Source organism: Bufo gargarizans, chromosome 2, assembly GCF_014858855.1.
Source record: "Bufo gargarizans isolate SCDJY-AF-19 chromosome 2, ASM1485885v1, whole genome shotgun sequence".
NCBI classification, from domain to species: domain Eukaryota; kingdom Metazoa; phylum Chordata; class Amphibia; order Anura; family Bufonidae; genus Bufo; species Bufo gargarizans.
Window position 1 is genome coordinate 471,551,360 of NC_058081.1, and position 21,652 is coordinate 471,573,011.

A 21,652-nucleotide genomic window follows, 5' to 3' on the forward strand; every position below is an offset into this window, starting at 1 on the left:
CCTCACTGGACAGGTGTGATCACATTGTACATAATACAGCAGTCATATTAACACTGTATTGTCTCCTCTTGCCATCTCTTGGATGTAGACTAATCTGTCTGACCACAGCAGAACGCGTCTCATCGCTACCTGTTGCCATGGTAGCCGCACCATCATTCTACAGGAAACGACGAGGGACAAACTTACTTTCACTCACAAAATAAAGAAAAAAAAAAAAGCCTTGACGTGTCACGTGTCCTAAACTTCCACTTCAGCCAATCACAGACCGAGAAGGGCGGAGTTTTCCGAAGTGTCATGGCGGCGTCCAGGATTGGTTGACTGCTTTCCTCCGGGGTCATCGCGGCGGCTTCAACCGAAGAAAGACTCAGTGAAGATGGGGACGGTGCACGCTCGGGTGAGGCCTGGAGGGGGGCGGGTGACCTCCAGGAGGGGTATCAGGGTGTAGGGCCAGGGCTGTGCGGCATGGCATGACATGTCTGCTGTCAGTATGTGTGTGTGTATATATATATATACATATATATATATATATATATACACACACGACATAGTCCTCAGCAGATGATTGAAATAGTTTTCCCACCAGGGGTACCCATGCCCATTTTGGGTCACTCTCCATTGAAAAGAATAGGAGCTCTGAGTGGGTGCCATTATTTCTTTAAAGGGGTTGTCCCGCTTGAGGAGGGTGTTCACATCATCGTTATTTCTCCATTCTTCCTTCCATCAGAAGAACAGAAAAATAAGGGAGGGGGGGGGGGGTTGGGGGGTTGGAGTCCTGCATGTAGGACTACAGCAACGAATCTACGACGGAAATGTCTCAAACAGATGCAAAATGTGCATAACTGATACTCAGGATCCTTTTTTTTTTTTTTTTTACAGGATCTGTTTTGTCTCTTCATTTTTCTGTTTTTCCGACTTATTGGAAGAATGGAAAAATAACGGTGATGTGAACTCTCCCTTACCTGGCGAATCCCGTTCCACCTGCCGCTCTGGTTCTCCCTTTCCGGGATCTGTTTTGCCCGGCTGCAGCGGTGACATCAGGTTGACAATAGGTGACTGCTGCAGCCAATCACTGGCATTCCTGGTGCTCTGCTAAGACCAGTGATTGGTTGCGGTGGTCACATGTCATGGACATGACTTCACCAGTGCAGCCAGGTAAACCGGCGCAGCAGGGTGGGATCTGCCTGGTAAGTAATGATCAGGCACATTCTCTATATCTCGTCCGAACCCTTTGAACCGTGAGATCCCCCTACCTTCCTCCCCTTTTTTTGGACTCTCCATTTGATAAGAGCTAGGAAATTGGTCTCTGGAATAGGTGCCTTAGGGCTCTTTCACACCTGCGTTATTGTCTTCCGGCATAGAGTTCCGTCGTCGGGGCTCTATGCCGGAAGAATCCTGATCAGGATTATCCCAATGCATTCTGAATGGAGTGAAATCCGTTCAGGATGCATCAGGATGTCTTCAGTTCCGAAACGGAACGTTATTTGGCCGGAGAAAATACCGCAGCATGCCGCGCTTTTTGCTCCGGCCCAAAAAACTGAAGACTTGCCGCAAGGCCGGATCCGGAATGAATGCCCATTGAAAGGCATTGATCCGGATCCGGCCTTAAGCTAAACGTCGTTTCGGCGCATTGCCGGATACGACGTATAGCTTTTTTAGAGTTGTTACCATGGCTGCCGGGACGCTAAAGTCCTGGCAGCCATGGTAAAGTGTAGTGGGGAGCGGGGGAGCAGCATACTTACCGTCCGTGCGGCTCCCGGGGCGCTCCAGAGTGACGTCAGGGCGCCCCAGGCGCATGGATGACGTGATCACATGGCGCTCTGACGTCATTCTGGAGCGCCCCGGGAGCCGCGCGGATGGTAAGTATGCTGCTCCCCGCTCCTACTATGGCAACCAGGACTTTAATAGCGTCCTGGGTGCCATAGTAACACTGAAAGCATTTTGAAGACGGATCCGTCTTCAAATGCTTTCAGTACACTCGCGTTTTTCCGGATCCGGCGTGTAATTCCGGCAAGTGGAGTACACGCCGGATCCGGACAACGCAAGTGTGAAAGAGGCCTTATTCTCTAGGCCAGTGATGGCGAACCTATGGCACGGGTGCCAGAGGCGGCACTTAGAGCTCTCTTTGTGGGCACCCGCACCCTGGAAAAAGTCTATGGTGTACCAATATACCCTGGACTTTACCAGTCATTCATCAGCGCTGGGCACACTATGAACAGCACGGACAGCACATTAAATGTAGGCAGGTCATTGTACTTAAATGACAAAGTACATGGAAAATATACTATACTGGACTGTAGTTTTCAGGATAAATTGCCGTGTTGGCACTTTGCGATAAATAAGTGGGTTTTGGGCTGTAGTTTGGGCACCCGGTCTCTAACAGGTTCGCCATCACTGCTCTAGGCCTTTGTGGCCCATGGCAAAGTGTCATGCCTTCTTTTTTCCTCCCTGTTGAATTAGTCAGCCAAGCGCACCGAGGCCCGAAGGGTTAGACTACACAAGACTATACATCATCATCATCATCATCTACTGCAGACGGATTTCTGTGTTATCTGGTTCCCTCCTGAAAGTGGACAATCCCTTTAAGACTTTGTTCACCTTTGTAACCATTTATTGCATCAGTGAATCTAAAATAAAAATTTAAAGTGATTTGGACAATAGGTATTAACAAAATATCTTGTCTCTCCCAATACAGCCCCTGTGCAGACCAATGTGTTTCCATGGTTACAGACTATAAACAAACCTTGTATAGTGTAATCCTGCAGTCAACTCTTCTATCTGACCCCTACTTCTTATTAAAGGGGCTACCTCATGAAAAGTATTTATCACCTTTTCACAGGCTAGTAGATAAATATTCATCGCTGAGAGCGAGGGGTCCCTCAGTTCCCCCTCTGAATGGAGCGTGCATATCGGTCCACCACTCCATTTAGCTCTGTGGGGTGGAGGGACACCGCATTCAGTAAGTTATCAGGACTAAAACAAACCAAAGGTGAAATGACTGCAGGATCAGACTACACACCATGGAGAAACATAGGTGCGGATAGGAACTGTTTACTTCCAATGTATTTGTGCAGTAAAAAAATAAATAAAATGGTTGCAAAAGTATACACCCCCATTGTATGCAAATATGGGAAATTTCTTGTATGTATCAGTTCAGGACTTTATATAAACGTGCATTCTTCTACAGAGTCTGGACCCCCTTCCTATGGATGGGCCAGATTTTGGATCTGCAAGTGATGACAACGATCTGGTGGAAGTGGAACCGCAGAAGAAGCAGGAAATCTTAGAAAATAGAGATGTAAGTATCTAAGCTTGAAATATTGTGTAGAAGATTGGGCACTAGAACCTGAAAAGATCCCCCCGCCCTATATGAGGAGGCCAGTACTAGAAGGGTACGGCCAGACAGCGCGGCTGTGTAGCGTTCGGGATGCGGCTGTGCTGCCGTCGAGAACCATGTGGCCTAGGTCGCATCGGGCCCTAATTAAACTAATGAGACTGCACTGTTTAGACCAGTCTGCGTTGTGAATGGCTGCCTGGCCAAGGAGAAATTACTCTTTTCCCATATGCAAATTTTCAGCTTGGTGCAATGAGAGCATTACATTGCATGTAGTTTTACTGTGAACCAACCGTCATGAGTAAGGATCAGCACTACATGATCCCAAACGCGTAGGCATGAATACCCTGTTTGGTTTTTAATGCACTATTTCCAATAAAAGCTGCCACTTTTTTGTACTGGAAGCTGGATTTCTTTTTCTTTGGATTTTAGTGTGAACCACGCTTAAAGGGAACCTGTCACCGGGATTTTGGGTAGAGCTGAGGACACAGGTTGCTAGATGGCCGCTAGCACATCTGCAATACCCAGTCCCTATATCTCGGTCTGCTTTTTTTGTGTAAAACAAACAATTTGATCCATATGCAAATTAACCTGAGATGAGTCCAGCGTGAAAGAGCCCAGCACCGCCCGCATCCTCCGAATCTCCTCCTTGCTCCCCGACGTCAGAAAGCTAGAGCGCCTTAATCTTGCGATGTGTGAGCTAGCGCATGCTCAGTGTCGTCATAGGGTTCCTTCCCTGTGCTGGCATCAGCCTCAGGGAAGGAACTGCGCATGCGCTAGCTCACACATCGTAAGATTAAGGCGCTCTAGCTTTATGACGTCGGGGAGCAAGGAGGAGATTCGGAGGATGCGGGCGGTGCTGGGCTCCTCCACGCTGGACTCATCTCAGGTTAATTTGCAAATGTATCAAATCATTTTTTTTACACAATAAAAGCACACAGAGCTATGGGGACTGGGTATTGCGGATGTGCTAGCGGCCATCTAGCAACCCATGTCCTCATTTCTATACACAAAATACCGGTGACAGGTTCCCTTTAATCCTGGCTGCTCTGCCCCCCAACTTTGAATGACAGGGCCAAGTGGTGAGGTAGTCTCAACTGGCCCTGTATTATTATGCATGCGCCATCGCTTCAGTATTTGATGCACGCTTAGAGTGCATTCACATCACCATTTAGCTTTCCGTTCTTCTGATCCGTCAGAAGAGGAGAGAGAGGAACAAAAAAACGGATCCTGTAAAAAAAAAATGGATCCTGTTGCATCAGTTATGCATAGGATCCGTTTTTTTTATAGGATCCTGTTGCATCAGTTGTCATCCGTTTGAGCCATTTCTGTCTGGGATCTGTTTTTTTTTGATGGAAACAAAAGTACGGCATGCATCTCTCTCTTCTTCTGACGGATCAGAAGAACGTAAAGCTAAACGGTGATGTGAATGCACCCTTACCCTGGGTTCACACTTGAGCGTTTTACAGCGCGTTCCTACGCGCTGTAAAACGCACAACAAGGAGAAACCAATGCTTCCCTATCGGCATGGTTCTCACCTGGGCGTTTTACAGCGCGTACGATCGCGCTGTAAAACGCCCGACGCTCAAACAAGTACCTGACCCTTTTTTTAAGCGTTTGTTGCGCGTTCCCGTACAATAGACTTTCGGGAACGCGCGACAATGTGTGCACGCCTGTCTCTGTATGCGCGCTTGTAAACGCCCGTACAAGCGCGCATACAGAGCGCTCCTTTCGGAACGCTCATGTGTGAAACCAGGGTTAGTATAGCACTGGCAAGCATCTGTACTGCGCATGCCTGCATTGTCGCTTCATGAATCGGTGGAACTGCACATGTGCAGTAACGCAGGCCAGGTAACACTACTTCACTGTCTGGTCATGTCACTCCAGGCTGGGGCATCCGGGTGGCCTGGAATAATGAGTGTGGCTTACTGTTCAACAGTGACGCCCTTATTGCACCGTGCTGAAAATTTGCATGTGAAAAAAGATTAATTTCTCCGGAATGTGGCAAAGAATGTATGTACGGGAGAAATCGTTAATTTCTAACGATAATTTGTTTTCCCTTAGTCCTAACAGCAGCACAGATGGGTTAACTGCCCCTATGGACTGGTAGGACCGGCGGAATTTTAATGAGCCCAAGAACCAATAAACGATCTTCAGCTCCCTGAAAGGGAGGAGATCACCCCCCAGCCCACCGTGTTTTTAACAAGTATGATGTATTTCGGGAGGGATATTTGTGTGCTGCTGTTAGGACTAAGGGAAAACAAATTATCGTTAGAAATTAACGATTCCCTTACGTCCTACCAGCAGCACAGATGGGGAGATAGCAAGATAAAACCCCTAGGGAGGGTCCTCATGCCTGGCAGAAGTAAGAACTGTCTGCCCAAAAGCCGAAAACTCTGCCATCCTAGCATCTATCCTATAATGGGAGATGAAGGTTGACTCAGAGCTCCAGGAGGCCGCCTTACAGATCAACTCTAAGGGGAGAAGGCTTCTTTCCGCAACCGAGGTGGAGACCGCCCTAGTAGAATGGGCTCTCACAAACTCGGGAGGATCTAAGGTTTGGGAGACAAAAGCTTCCTTAATGGCCTCCTTGATCCAGCGACTAATGGTGGCTTTAGACGCTTTACGGCCTTTAGACTTACCGGCAAACAGGATAAGGAGATTCTCATCTATCCTGAACTCTCTGGATCTATCCACATAGATCTGGAGGCATCTAGAAATATCCAGCGGATCTCTAGCTGGAGTATCAGAGGAGGAGGCTGTAAACAAAACTGGTAAGGAGATTACCTGGTTGATGTTTTGAAAAGTAGGCACCTTAGGTCTGAAGTATGGTAAAAACTTCAGGAGTACTCTGTCCTGTAAGAAAATAATATATGGATGAATTGCAGAGAAAGCCTGCAATTCAGAGACTCTTTTGGCTGAGGCTATAGCCAGAAGAAAGACCATCTTTAGAGTTAAATATTTGAAATCAACCTCCTCCAAAGGCTCGAAGGGGGGAGATGCTAGACCCCTGAGCACTACTGAAAGATCCCATTGGGGAATGGGTTTCAGTATAGTAGGCTTTAGTCTTTCCGCTCCCTTCAAGAAGCGTTTGATGAGTGGGTCCCGAGAGTATGGCCTGTTGAGACAGGCCGAGATGGCACAAATTTGTACCTTCAAGGTAGCTGGAGATAGGCCTCTATCTAATCCGTCCTGAAGGAAATGTAGTATCGCAGGAAGGGGCGGATCTGCGGACGCCACCTGTTTGGAATCACACCATGCCACGAAGATTCTCATGATCCTGGAGTAGGCCTTGTTTGTAGACTCTGCTCGGGAATGCGACAAAGTTCTCAGGACCGACTCGGAAAGCCCTTCTATGTTGGGAAGGGACTGATCAACCTCCAGGCTGTCAGGTTGAACCTGTGCAGATCTGGGCAGAGGTGAGTGTCCCACGACACCAGGGTCTGCTCCGGGGGGAGTCTCCAGTATTGTCCCCGACTCATCTGAATGAGCTGGGTAAACCAGGATCTTTTGGGCCAAAACGGTATGATGGCTATTACCGAGGCCTGATCCTGACGGATTTTCATCAATACCCTCGGTATCATGGAAAAAGGAGGGAAGATGTAAGCCAGCCTGAACCTCCACGGTATCGACAGAGCATCTATCGCCAGGGGGTTGTCTTCCCGGTACAGGGAACAGAACCTCAGCACCTTGGCGTTGAACCTGGTTGCCATGAGGTCCACCTCTGGCATACCCCAACTGTGAACTAGCTGCCTGAAGACCTTCGGATGCAGAGACCACTCCATGGTCGGTAATCCTCGACTTAAGCGGTCTGCTATCATATTGAGGGAACCTCGGATATGAACGGCAGATAGATGGGAAAGGTTCAGCTCTGCCCACCGAAGGATCACCCCGATCTCTGATAGAAGGGGTAATGACCTTGTGCCTCCCTGCTTGTTTATATAAAGAACCGCAGTCATATTGTCTGACTGGACTTTCACCGCTTTGCCCCGAATCTGAGGGGCGAAGTGAAGGAGGGCTAGCCGGATAGCTCGCATCTCGCGAAGATTGGAGGAAAGATGCCGCTCCAGGGGGGACCAAGATCCCTGCACTTGGGATCCGTCCAGGTGAGCGCCCCAGCCTACAAGGGACGCGTCTGTAGTCAATATGACCCAAACTGGTTGGGTCATAGACTTCCCTGCTGGCAGTCGAAACCACCATCTGAGGGAATTCCGGGTTTGACCGGACAGGGAGCACAGGGAATCTAGCCCCGCAGGGCTGCCGTTCCATAAGTGTAAGACCTCCGACTGAAGAGGACGGAGGTGCCATAGCGCCCAAGGGACTGCGTCCGCAGCCGCTGACATGAGCCCCACCATCTTCATGAGAGTCCGAATAGAGACTCGACGAGGGACATGAAGGACCTTTGCCAGGTCCTGAATCCGCGCTTTCCTTTCTTGAGTCAACCGGAGGGACATCTCCACAGAGTCGACCACGAATCCTAAATAATGGATTGAAGATGATGGGCTCACATTCGACTTCTGCCAGTTGATAATCCAGCCTAGGCGGAGAAGAAAGGAGATTGCGACCTGAAGATGGTGGGTAAGGATCGGAACTGAAGAGGCTATGAAAAGCCAATCGTCCAGATAAGGAATAATAGTCAGCCCTTGAAGTCTCAATGCTGCCACCACCGATACCACCACCTTGGTGAAGATAAGGGGGGCAGAAGAGATTCCGAAGGGGAGCGCGGTGAACTGAAAGTGCCTGCGAACCCCTGAAATCTGGACCCCGATCCTGAGAAATTTCCGGAAGGCGGAATGGATCGGAATGTGAAGGTAAGCATCTTTGAGGTCCAGAGTAGCCATGACATCCCCGAGGTTGAGGATATGGGCGACTGACCTTATGGTTTCCATGCGAAACCTTGTTTTCCCTATAAATCGATTGAGAAATCTCAAATCGATGATAATCCGGAGGTCTCCCGTCTTTTTGGGAACCAGGAACACTGGTGAGTAAATGCCTAGGCCTCTCTCCCCTGCCGGCACCTCCTCTAGGGCTCCCTTGGAGATATAGTCCTGGATGTAAGATTCCAGGACCACTTTTTTGGCCGGCCCGAAGTTTCGTGTAGCGACGAATCTCTCTGGGGGGAGAGAGAGAAAGTCTACCCGGTACCCGACGGAGACTAAGTTCAGAACCCAAGGGTCTGCGATCAACTGACTCCAAGAGTCTTTGAAATGGGAGAGACGGCCCCCCACGGGCGTTTGGGGGAGTGGTACGGGAAAGTCTAGAGGAGACACTGCAGGGACAGCAGGGCTTATCCAAGAGCCTCGAAGAGGCCCATAGTCAGGAGGGTTTTGCCTCCTTAGCGGGTTTACGGGAGCGCCTCGAATATTTACGAGACGGTCCCCCCCAATCTCTGCGCCTAGATTGCTGCCCCGGACGTCCTTCGCGCTTCTTTTCCTGCCTGGGGCGTCCCCGAAAGGGCTGCTGGGGGAGGCTCTTCCCCTTTTTGTCGGAGAGCCCCTCCATTATTTTATCCAATTCGGACCCAAACAGCCTGTCAGGTTCGAAGGGGAGCCCACAAAGATTAAACTTGGACGCGTTGTCCGCGACCCAAGGTTTCAGCCAGAGTGGTCTGCGGGCAGCCGAAACTAAGGCCATAGTTTTGGCGGCCAGCTTCAACTGCATCTGGGTGGAGTCGACTAAGAAATCCATAGCCAGATTGGCTGACTTGAAAGCTGCTAAGATATCATCCCTGGATACGCTCTGGTCCACATCTGTCTGGATCTGATTGAGCCTAGAGCGTAAATAGGTGGCTACTTCAGTGGCCGCAATCGAAGTTGATGCGGAGGCAGCGGCCGCCGCATAACTCCTTCTGAGGGTGCACTCTGCCCTCCGATCTAGAGGGTCCTGCAGACTAGACCCATCATCTGCAGGGACTAGAGTGCGCCGGGACAACTTGGCTATCGCCATGTCCACCTTGGGAATGGAACCCCACGATTCCACCAAGGGTTTAGCCATCGGGTACATAAGTTTAAACTTTCTAGTGAGAACTGGGCCTTTCTCAGGCTTTCGCCATTCTGTGCGCATCACAGAGAGAAGGGTCTCATCCGCTCTGAAGACACGCTGTGTCCGTACGGCGGGATCGGAGGACTCCCCAATGTCAACATCATGGTCCCCCGACCTGATGGACTTAAGTAGCTTCTGCGTCTTTTCTGGAGGGAAAAAGCAAGAAGTGATCTCTTCTTCCTCAGAAGAAGACCCCACCGAACAGGGGCTGGGTCTTTCGGCTGGTGCGACTGGAGCGGCCACATCCATGGGAGTCTGAGAGGGTCCTGGTAACCTCTCATTCAATAAGCGCACCACTCCCTTAATGGAATCATCCACGTATGTCTTCGTCCACTGAAACATCTCCTGCATCGTGGGTTCCGTGGACGCCGTGCGACAACTCTCACACCTAGAGTAGGGACAGCCGTCGTCTAAGGGCGTGTTACAATCAAAGCACGCCAAATGCTTCCTCTTGGCCCCAGTTTTTCGCTGATCCAGATCCTTGGGGGAAGCCATAGTCTGTAATTGGAAACAAAAAAGACAGGTCATAACACCTACAAAAAAATTGGAGGTGGAGAAACGAGACCTTAAGGGGGCCCACCAGCACTAGAGAAATATAGAGCTGCAGAAGAGGAACACACAAACCCACGTCAAGCAATAATATAAGGATATCACAAGGCACAGGGAACTCTGGAGCTAGCTTGTCAAAGCAATGCAACCAGAGCACTGAATGACAGGCTCTTTGCGCTTAAAAGGAAGAAGCCCCGCCCCCTGGGCGGGTCCCAAATCGTAAGTATCCTAAGATATAAGAGAGCTAAACAAACTAGCTAAACATGCTTTGGATAGCTGCCCCGGGTCATCCTGGATCACAGGATGTCTATAGGGAAGTAACTCTTATCAAGAAGGTGAGGATAGAACCTCAGCCGCGCTGCGAAAAAACCGGTAGTGACGTAGCGCAGCTAGTGCGCGTCACTTCCGGAAGATGTCGGCGCCCATAGCGCCACACGCATGTGGCGATGGGAGGAACGGGAGACCAGGAGAAACTGAAAGGAGAGGGGGACACCCCGCTCCCCGCGGTCCCCAGGTATAAAAAAATCGCCGCAATCCGCCTGAAATAAAGGCAAAAAGAGAGCCATGTAAAAAAACGGGGCGATCCTTTACAAGAAAGAAAAGGAGCCCCTAACTCTCAGCTCCCAAAAGGAGCGATACGCCAGTCCAACCTGTCCAAAGGACAGAAAAAAACACGGTGGGCTGGGGGGTGATCTCCCTTTCAGGGAGTTGAAGATCGTTTATTGGTTCTTGGGCTCATTAAAATTCCGCCGGTCCTACCAGTCCATAGGGGCAGTTAACCCATCTGTGCTGCTGGTAGGACGTAAGGGAAGAGCATTTTACTCAGGGGACCAGCGCACAGGTAGCAGTTCATTTGGTTGGATACGTGGTGACAGATTTGCTTTAAGTCTGTAATTAAAGGAGTTGTCCGGCACTTTACAAGTGTATCTTCAGAATAGGCCATCACTATCTGAATAAGGGGGGAAGGGGGCGGTCCAAGACCCTGAATCCCTGCCCATTAGCATCGGAACTACTCGGCTCAGTCTTGTGCAGTTGACAGAGCCTGTTACTGTAGTGCTGCTCCCACAGTGCAACAAATGTAGCGGAGCTACGGCAGAACAGATAAGTAGCGGATTGCAGGGTCAGATAGTGATGGCCTATCCTGTTTAGCCATCACTTGTAAAGGTTTTGGACAGCCTCTTTAAAGGGTTATCTCACTGTAGACATAATAGCACACGCCGAAGATAATGTCCGATTAGGAGCGGTCTATGTGCTGTGACCTCCTCGGATCACTAGAAAAATGTTGCGGGGATTTTATAACACCATTGTCTGGTTATTGCTATCACTGCTCTCAGTAGTTGCCCCTCCACCAATTGAAAGTTGAGGGAGACCATATTTAACCCACATGATGCCCTAAGACTCAAACTCCCCTGCCCACAGTATATGGAAATATACATCTTGGGTCCTCGTCTGCTGTCAGGCAGTCATTTGGTTGTTCCTAATTTTATATTACCAATAAAATTAGACAAAAAGCAATAATTGCAATATTTTTTTTTTTTTCTTTTTTAAGGTCGTGGTCCAGCGGGTTCACTTTGAAGGTATGGGAAGGACGAAAGACGATCTTGTCATGTATGAAATTGCTGATGTCTTCAAGGCAAAGAATCTTATTGATGTAAGCTCAGGATGATAAGCGGCACCTTTGTAATTGTCATACAGGCGCAGCAGGGTGGGGGGAATTTTTCCCTCATATTTTGTTTTATCATATTTGCCTTTTGCAGGTGATGAGGAAGGCCCATGAGGCCAGAGAGAAACTCCTCCGTCTGGGAGTATTCAGACAAGTGGAAGTTTTAGTGGATACCTGTCAAGGTAAGTACATGGGAGTAGGAGGTGGTGCCCTCTACTGGACAGCATTAGTATGTATGCACACTAGCCAGCAGGGAATGGTCTATGGGCCAGAACTGTGGAGGCAATAGTCTGTGAGGTCTGGAGAGACCATTGGAGCTTCTTTTTCCCAGAGACCTCTTCCTCTGAAGGATATCAGTTTGGGGGCAATTAATGGGCACAATCATCACCCAAAACATCAATTAAAGACCTCCCTAATATAACCCTTTTAAAGGGCTTCTCAGGGAATGCCTAACCTTAACTATTGCCCCTGTGTCCCTCCGGCATGGAAAGAATCATACTTCACTGCTCAGATCCTGTGGTCTGGCTCCTGCATGTCCATCTTCCAGTCTGCGGCTTGTTCACCTCCTCCCCGGCATTAGCATGGTTACCAGCTTCGCTGCAGCCAAAGACTGGATTCAGAGGTGACACGTCAACACTTTTAAATGGTGGCACTTAAGGGGCCTCAGACAGCTTATTCAGAGGAACCTCTGAACTCGACCATTTAAACTTTTGGTCCGCCTCAAGATTTAAGTAAGAAAAATGCAGTAAATAGATTTTTTTATTTTATTTGGCTGTGCCTGATGTGGTAGTTTGGGTACTCTGGTCCTCTGCAGGAACACAGTACCGGAATGCTATAACGTAGATGTGGATATAGCCTAAGCTGGTCTTCAAGAGGTTAATGCACTTAATAGAAATTGCATATGTTTTCACACCCTTAGATGATGATGCTCTTCCCAATGGCCTGGATGTCACCTTTGAAGTCACAGAGTTAAGAAGGTTAACTGGAAGTTATAACACGATGGTCGGCAACAATGAGGGCAGCATGGTATGATCTGATCTGTACAGTTTATGCCCCTACACCATAAGGGTATGTTCGCACGCCTTGGATTTCGACATGTATTCTGCAACTAAATCCATGTCAAATCCACGGTCACAGAGTTTTCTGCACGGATTTGAACTGTGCATCAAGATGTGACATGTTGGAAACTGTGATCCGCAGCAGAAGTCCAATGGTGAGCCTTGGATTTCAGCCACAGTTTTCACAGCCCATACACATCAAATGTTTCCAGTGTGTATTTTCTGCCATGTCAGCGGTTTATACCGCATTGGTGACCTGGTATTAAAAATCCCAGCATGCCAGCGCTACCCAGTGTCCGGGCAAGCTGCGGATGTGAGCAGGACCTCACTGTAGAGCAGTGGTCACCAACCTGTGGGCTTCCACCTATGAGTGCCAGCGCTTTGGGCAAAAGCTGAATGGTCCGCTTTTCCCCGGAGTATCACCTTACATTTTTTATTGGTAAGCCTCTAGAGGGGGCACTGGAGGAGGGGAGGGACAGGGGGACATGAAGTGTCACTAACATCTTGCTAATTTATTTTTTAAGGTTCTTGGACTCAAATTGCCCAATCTCTTTGGTCGTGCTGAAAAAATGACTTTCCAGTTCTCGTACGGCACCAAGGAGACCTCTTACGGCTTGTCCTTCTTCAAACCTCAAGTTGGGAACTTTGAAAGGAAGTAAGAATCGGCTTCATCCGCTGCGGATTTTACAGCTTTTTCTTTAAGCTCATGAATATTTCTCTTTGTGCAGCATCTGCTTCAACATGTATAAAGTTACCGGACAGTTTCCCTGGAGCTCGCTGAGAGAGACCGACCGCGGGATATCTGCTGAAATGAATGTAAGGAGTAGTAGATGTGAGGATTGTGGTCAGGGGATAATCCATTCCTGTGGATTTGGATCTATTGGCCTGTAACCTTATGATCTGGCTGTTTTAATCCCTTCATCTGCATAATTGAAAGGGGTTTTCCAGGATTACAAAAACCTGTCTATTTCTTCATAAAGCAGCGCCACACCTATGTGCAGGTTGTGTGTGGTATTGCAGCTTACAGCGGAGCAGATCTGCAGCACCGCACACAACGCATTGGCAGGAGTGGTGCTGTTTCTCGAATAGACAGCCATGCTTTTCTAATCCTGGACAACGCCTTTAAGATATGCACTTGTATTTGTTACAGTTCCCAATATGGAAGACCAGCCACACCTTGAAGTGGGAGGGCGTCTGGAGAGAACTTGGTTGTTTAGCAAGAACGGCATCATTTGCTATTCGGGAGGAAAGTGGTCATTCTCTCAAGTCTTCTCTCACTGTAAGTCAGATTGTCATTAAACTTTAGTGTTCATGCAGAATTTTAAGTTACGTTGTGTTTTTTTATATTCTATTCCCATTTAGGGGGATTTAGCGTATAGCATTTTCCTTGGTGTTTAAAAAAAACAAATCCAGAAGTTAGCTGAGAGCCAACGGTGAAATATAAAACGCAAATGATGCTTTTTTGTTTGTGACCTTGTTTTTTTGGGGTCTATAGCTTTTTTTTTTGTTTTGTTTTTTTAACTAGGATTGGAAAAAAATAAAAAATATATACGTAAAATGTGTATTAAAAAAAATGGCTTGTAAAAAAACGCATTAAATTCATGTTTTGTTTACAAGCCACAAAAAACTCCTGTGGGGCAGATTTGCTAATACCGTTTAGAGTAGACCTTGTGAACATGGACAAGACAGTAAAAATGTGGCAGATTTATAACTGTGGCTGATGCTGGGTGATAAGTTTGCCGCAGCTTTTGGTTGGGTTCCTCTGCAGCGGAATTTTTTAAGCCATGCCCCCTTTCTAGTCGCACACCCTTCCTGCTAAGCCACGCCCCCTTGTGGGTCCAGTAAAAAAAAAAAGGACCTGAAAAACGCTTAATAAATGTGGTGCAAAGCACATACACCAGTGTTTAGTGCACATTCATTAGTAAATCTCTCCTCTGTGGAAGGAAGCCATATTCAACATTCTGCTTATCGGAGTTCCCTAATGCTGTGTGCTCTGGACATGTGAAGAAGTACATGGAACATGGGAGAACACAGTTCTTTCATAAGAAGTAGTTGATTTCATGAGAGGTTTGGCTTTAAAGATAGAATTATTATAATATAGATGATTTCATGATTTTTGTTTGTAAGTAAATGGACATTATTATGTTTTATTAGTATAGTAGGATTTATTTAGTAGTGTGGTAGGTGTAGTACTTTTGGCCTGTAAAGCAGTACTCCAGGCAGAACATAGGGGCAGATTTACTAATACTGTTGTACTTTCCACTCTCTAAGAATATGAACCAAAGTCCTAATGTTAGGCAAATTTACTATTCTGGTGTATGGGCCTTGGTAAATTTGGAGTATTGTAAATCCTGCACCAGGTTTACTCTAGAATTTTGTCCATGTGCCCAAAAATTTGCCTGTGAACCAAAATGACTTGCTAGTCTAAGTTTATACCACTTATGGTGTAGTTTTATGCCAAAAATGCACCCAAAATTTGTTTGGCACTCAAAGCCACAATTTAGGCCACGTCCCTTTCTGGCAAAGTCACACTTCTTTGGACACACTCCTCGTTGGACAAGGCGTAAAGCGCTTAGAAAAAGGTGTAAAACAGTTCAGTAAATGTGATGCAAAGTATGCACGCCCGTTTTTTTGCCACAAATATCACCAAAAAACAGGAGCATTTTCATTAGTATATCTGCCCCATTGTGTAATGACCGGTTTTGTTTGGAGTGTTTCTTTAAATGAATACTCCACTTGTATCTGATGACCGGGTGACATATCAAGATGGGATAGACGCCAACCTTATGACCGGGTGACATATCAAGATGGGATAGACGCCAACCTTATATTCGATGAAATGTTTATGGAATTTGTATTTTTTTCATTTTCAGCATTCAATGATGATTGATTCCCGCAACTCTACAATCCTGCCAAAGAGAGGTGCCTTACTAAAAATCAACCAGGTAACTCTACCTTGTACATAGTACAAAGGGAACATTATTGTGTTAGGGACTATTTACTGTGTATTTTTTCCTTCAGGGGTATTTGTCGGGAGACTCCCATGTTAAAGGAAAACCAAAAACGCACACTCCTCCCTCTCCCCTGCATGTCTGTGTATGGAAAAAGGCTCTTTGGCCTCTGTTTGGTAAATGGGGGCCTTTACCGTATGAGTTACACATTGGGAGCAATGTGAATTCAGCTTTACTCTGGAGGGGTTGTCCCATCTCAACACCTCCTTTCCATGTGCCCTATTATGGCATACTGATTTAATGGGCAGATATTTGCTTTAATGGCAGTTTTTAACACAAATATCTGAGCAGCACAAAAGTGCCCTAAGCATCTAGAGCAGGGATGGTCAACCTGCGGCCCTCCAGCTGTTGTAAAACTACAACTCCCACCCTGCTGTAGGCTGTCCAGGCATGCTGGGGGCTGTAATTGCAATCAGCTGGGGGGCGGCAGGTTGAGCATGTCTGATCTAGAGGCCTTTGGTTCTGGAAACAAGCGCCAGTTCAAGATCACTGACCAATGCATCTGTGATATCAGGACTTCATATTTGCCTGGATGTCCCCTGTAAAGTGTGCAGTAAAGTAGAACTACAAGAAACTATTCTTGTATTCTTGCATTCTATAATCTTCTTGACCTTCAAACAGCATCTAGTTCACTTTACTGCCGGCAGTCTCTATGTAACTGTTCAGAAACCTTCTCAGCCACCCAAAAAATCCATTTGCAGTAATAAAGTAAATAGAAAACAGGGAGGAGGCGGATCTAGCTTCAGCTTCCACTCCCCTCTCACAGCATAAAACTCACAGAAAGACAGAAGAGTGGTACCTCATTTATGTAATGGTTTCAGGGGTTTATATAAATAAAATATCTATATGGCTTATATCATGTTTATGGCATCTGTCATGTGAACATTTCCTGCTTTGTAAGGAGTCACAGTGATACTTGTCCTTCACAGGAGCTGGCTGGATACACCGGAGGAGACGTCAGCTTTTTAAAGGAAGATTTTGAACTTCAGATAAACAAACGTCTATCTTGGGACTCGGTGAGTCTATGAACACTTCATTGAAGGGTAGTTTGTCTCTGTCTTCCAGTGTGTAACAGTCTAGCAGTTGGTATACATCTAAACACAGGCTTTGTTCCTCAAAAATGTATTTTCTTTAACATTTAAAATACAGGGGGGAAAAAAAGTCTCCTACTCAACATGAGCAGAATTGATGATTTGGATGCTTAGTAGTGGTTAGTGTAATACTTGCAGCTAGTTTCTGGGTGGTACTGTTGTTGCTTCAGCTTATAAAGGGTCAGTTCGGTATTTTAATATTGATCACCTATCCTCAGGATAGGTTATCAATATCTGATTGATGGGGTTCTGACTCAGAAACCCTTCGGATCAGCTGCTTGGGTCCCTACCAAGCACAGTTCCGTACATTGTATAGTGGCTGTACTTGGTATTGCAGCTCAATCCTATTTATTCAAATGGGACTGAGCTGCAAATAAGCCATGTGACCAATGGACGTGACACCACAGGCCTGAGACCGCAATACTCACCCAAGTGAGGCGCTAGTCGGCGGGGGGAGTCGGACTCTCACAGGGTTACATATAGGATCATCAATAACAGGTCATTCATATTAAAACCCCTTTAATAGAATATAAGCATCATTAGGATGACTCAATCATCACTCTCCTGTGGTATACAGATGGCTACCCTGTAATCTCCGACTGTGTAATAGTTAACCAGAGTTTATGGTATCTAGACAGGTCTGCTTCCTCTGTTCTAGGCTCATGAGACCCAAAAGACTGCAACAAATCTGCTCACAAAATAAGTAACCCCAAACCTACAGTGCATGTGTATTCATTATTTAAAGAGTATTTGTCACAGCACACAACTGGATTTTGGATCTAAATTTTCTTTTTAATTATATATGTCTGTTTTAGTTTTTTTCTGTGTTGCATGTACAGTGTCATTGAAAGTTCCATAATACTAATCTTACCAGTGGACCTCCATAGGTGCTGTCCACTTCTCTCTGGGGGGGAATGCTGCTTCCTATTGGAGATAGGCCATCCAGCATTGCAGATCGGTGAGTAGAACTGCTGTTCTTTTGTCTTGTAGACGTCTGTTCTACTATATTTTCTAATCACAATTTGTATGTAATGTACAGGTTTTATTTGGGAGGACCAACAAGTGTACGGGGATTCAGTATGTACAGCATTGGACCCCAGAGTGAAGGTTGGTATTGTAAATCAGGTGGCAGAAGTGGGTTCATCAGTTGGCATGAGTTGAAGCCGCTGCGTTTGGTGTAATGTAAATTTCATTGAAGAGGAACTGTATGCTGCATTAAAGGGGTGTTCCTATCTGAGATAATGGGAGCATATCCCATTGTCTGGTAGGTGCGGGTCCCACCTCTGGGAACTGCACCTACAGCAAGAACGGAGCGGGAAAGGTGGTGGTCTGCGCAGTGCTCCCTCCATAACTTTTTGGGCTCCATACTCGGTGTAGGTGTGGGTCCCAGAGGTGGGACCCACAGCTATCAAACAATGGGGGCATATCCTGTCTGAGTTGACTTCATATCATTGCTCGAAGTTACCAGCCTGGAACCTACAGCTCCAGTATGTCTGCAACTGCTCCCATACTGCTCTACTTGCAAACCCTTCTCCTAGTGGTTCAGGGACTGTCTGCACAAAACTGCTTCTATCTATCAAAATTGATTGCATCCTATTAACACTTATTAATGTCCCTTTGCCCTGGTTGTGCCAGTAGACCACAAATCGGGACATGCTGTCATAGGTACACAGGAGCAGAGGATCTGCAGGCATCATTTTCAGTGAAGAAATCTAATATTAATCTTTTTTTATGTATCTGCTTAAATCTTTTAGTCCATGAGTTCTTTTCTTCAGTAATATTATGAGGTTTGTCATACGGCTTATATGTTGTCCTTGCAGGTGATTATCTTGGAGGTGAGGCATACTGGGCCGGTGGTATACATCTCTACACCCCACTACCCTTCCGTCCTGGCCGTGGTGGTTTTGGCGACCTTTTCAGGACACATTTCTTCCTTAATGCTGGAAACCTATGCAACCTAAACTATGGTATGAAGAATGTCCACAACTGGATAGCCAGTGAATATGTATTAGGCTACATGCACACGACCATATTAATTTTGCGGTCCGCAAATCGCAGATCCGCAAAATATGGATACAGTCCATGTGCCGTTTTTTTTTTTTTTTTTGGCATTCCCATTGACATAAATGGGTCTGCGGTGTGCATTTTGTGGACGTATTCTGTCTTTTTGTGGAACGTACATACAATGATCGGTTTGCTTTCCACATTCGTATGTCCTTTCCGCTAAGAGAGAGAACATGTCCTATACTTGGCTGCAAAATGTGCACCACGGAAACATAAAAGTAAATGGATCTGCAAAAAAAATGCGGATGCAACACTGACAGTGTACATATTTTGCAGTTCTGAAAATTGCGGATGACAAAATAAATACGGTCGTGTGCATGAGGCAAGGCAGTGGCTTAAATAGCAATGCCTGAACATGGTATTGTTATTAGGATTTCTCCATTCGGCTACTGGACCATCTACATTGTGTTTCTTCTTCATATCCAGGTGAAGGCCCGAGAGCTCACATTCGCAGGTTGGCTGAGTGTATCCGCTGGTCTTATGGTGCAGGCATTGTGCTTCGACTCGGAAACATTGCCAGACTGGAACTAAATTACTGCATCCCCATGGGTGTTCAGAGCGGAGACAGGTATGTAAGATTAGGATATTAAATTCCACTCAAAATCTGAAGCTCTCATTGACACAGTCAAAAACTCCCACTAAATAACACCGTGCTAAGACTGGTCTTACACATGAGATATCCGCCAACATCTCCCTTGACTGCCATACACATGCCCACTCAGTGGAGTGTATATGTGTTGTGAATGAGAAGAGGGAAGAAAGCCACTTCCAGGCACCACTGGCAGCTGCTCACAGGTGCATCGCAATAAATTTGAATTTCTAAAATCTAAAAGTTGTCCGTTATTCAATTCAAAAAGTAAAACTGATGTTATATAGATTCATTATACACAGACTGATCTTTTTCAAGTGTTTTTTTATTTCTGTTGATGATCACGGCTAACAGCTAATGAACACCCAAAAGTCAGTATCTCAAATTAGAATATTGTGAAAAGTTCAATATTGTAGACTCATGGTGTCACACTATAATCGGCTCATCAACACAAAACACCTGCAAAGGTTTCCTAAGCTTTTAAATGATCCCTCAGTCTGGTTCAGTAGGCTACACAATGATGGGGAAGACTGCTATCTCCACAGTTGACCAGAAGACAGCCATTGACCTCAAAAGGCCTTTGCTAAAGAAGCTGGCTGTTCAGAGTGCTTATCCAAGCATACTAATGGAAAGTTGAGTGGAAAGACATTCTTTATGGAGATGCTGATTTAATTTTCCAGCAGGACTTGGCACCTGCCTACAATGACAAAAGTACCAATACCTGGTTTAGTAACCAAGGTATCGCTGTGCTTGATTGGCCAGCAAGCTCAGCTGACCTAAACCCCATACAGAAGTTATAGGATATTGTCGAGAGGAAGATGAGACACCAAACCCAACAATGCAGACGAGCTGAAGGCCACTATCAAAGCAACCTGGGCTTCCGCAACACCTCAGCAGTGCCACAGGCTGATCGCCACCACGCCAAATTGATGCAGTAATTCAGGCATCCTCAAACTGCGGCCCTCCAGCTGTTGTAAAACTACAACTCCCACAATGCCCTGCTGTAGGCTGTTCGGGCATGCTGGGAGTTGTCGTTTTGCAACAGCTGGAGGGCCGCAGTTTGAGGATGCCTGCAGTAATTCATGCAAAAGAAGCCCTGACCAAGTATTGACTGAATATACTATACATACTTTTCAGTAGGCCAGCATTTCTGTATTACATTTTTTTTTTTTTAATCTTCTATAATATTGTAATTTTCTGAGATGCTGGTCTTTGTTTTTTTTTTTTTTAACAACTGTAAGCCATAATCGGTAATAAAAAAAATATATAAAATGCTTGAAATAGATCACTCTGTGTGTAATGAATCTATAGAATATATTGATTTCACTTTTTTAATTTCATTACTGAAATAAATGAAATTAGAATATCATTGAAAAGTTATCGAGATTCACAATTTCCCCTAAGAACAAAAGGATCAGGAAGTTGAAATCCAGCTGCTCTGTCCTTATCTGCCATCATTAAAGAGTTGGGCATTTCACATACATAGTGGGGGCTTGGCTGGCCCCACCAAAACTGAAGTGTCTGAGAACTTTTACAAAGATGAATACAATATATTGTCTGGGGAGCAGCCGACTAGTGTTTTTCAATGGGATAACTGTTCAGGAAGTCCAGGACAATCCCTGCCCCCGAATGATAGCTCCTTTAACTAGAATATTACCAGTGTCGGGAACATCCATTTACATACATAGTGCAGTAATTATAATAAGAAGAGTATCTTAGATCGGTCACTATTATTTTTCGACTGTAACTGTGTCTGCACTTGTAACCTGTTTGTGTCTTCACTGCTCCAGGATATGTGATGGAGTACAATTCGGGGCTGGAATACGGTTCCTGTAACTTTTGGTCTTCAACCACGACAAGATCATTGCAGAAAACAATCTCCTCACTATTTATATCTGACATTTGGTTTTCTTTTCCATCCCAAAAATTCTAAAGTTTCATGTATGTACTATATTTTATGCACAGCCGTACTATTAAAGAACTATTGGATGAATCCATTTATGGTCCTGTAGTAACATCTCAATGAGGTCCTTGTTGTTTCTGAGAAATGCTCTTGAAATTGATTTTCAGCTGAGCAGTGTCCGTGGAATACTGATGACACATGGACCAAACACAGAACCTTCACGGATGAATCACTGACCATCTTGTCACTGGTGTCATTACGGACACAGATGAGGCCTAAGCAACATGACCTAGCATTGCAAAACAAGTGGGCAGATCTGACACAGCTAAATATGGGAGGCTGGGTGGTCCT

At 46.1% G+C, this 21,652-nt stretch overlaps 1 protein-coding gene across 1 annotated transcript; it reads left to right on the forward strand.

The window, feature by feature from the left end:
- The first annotated feature begins 261 nt into the window (after positions 1 to 261).
- Positions 262 to 21,391, forward strand: SAMM50 (SAMM50 sorting and assembly machinery component). Its single transcript, XM_044277850.1, has 15 exons — positions 262 to 394; positions 3,185 to 3,295; positions 11,472 to 11,573; positions 11,680 to 11,767; positions 12,505 to 12,611; positions 13,168 to 13,298; positions 13,372 to 13,459; positions 13,794 to 13,922; positions 15,517 to 15,588; positions 16,584 to 16,670; positions 17,633 to 17,703; positions 17,785 to 17,852; positions 18,566 to 18,712; positions 19,236 to 19,377; positions 21,189 to 21,391. The coding sequence occupies exons 1-15, from the start codon at positions 374 to 376 to the stop codon at positions 21,232 to 21,234; spliced, it is 1,410 nt and encodes a 469-aa protein (XP_044133785.1). The 5' UTR covers positions 262 to 373; the 3' UTR covers positions 21,235 to 21,391.
- The last annotated feature ends 261 nt before the right edge of the window (positions 21,392 to 21,652 follow it).

Coding starts and splice junctions, on each gene's coding strand:
- SAMM50 (XM_044277850.1), top strand. CDS start 374: ATGGGGACGGTGCACGCTCGG. Junction 3,296..11,471: donor AAATCTTAGAAAATAGAGAT/GTAAGTATCTAA, acceptor TTCTTTTTTAAG/GTCGTGGTCCAGCGGGTTCA. Junction 19,378..21,188: donor GGTGTTCAGAGCGGAGACAG/GTATGTAAGATT, acceptor TCACTGCTCCAG/GATATGTGATGGAGTACAAT.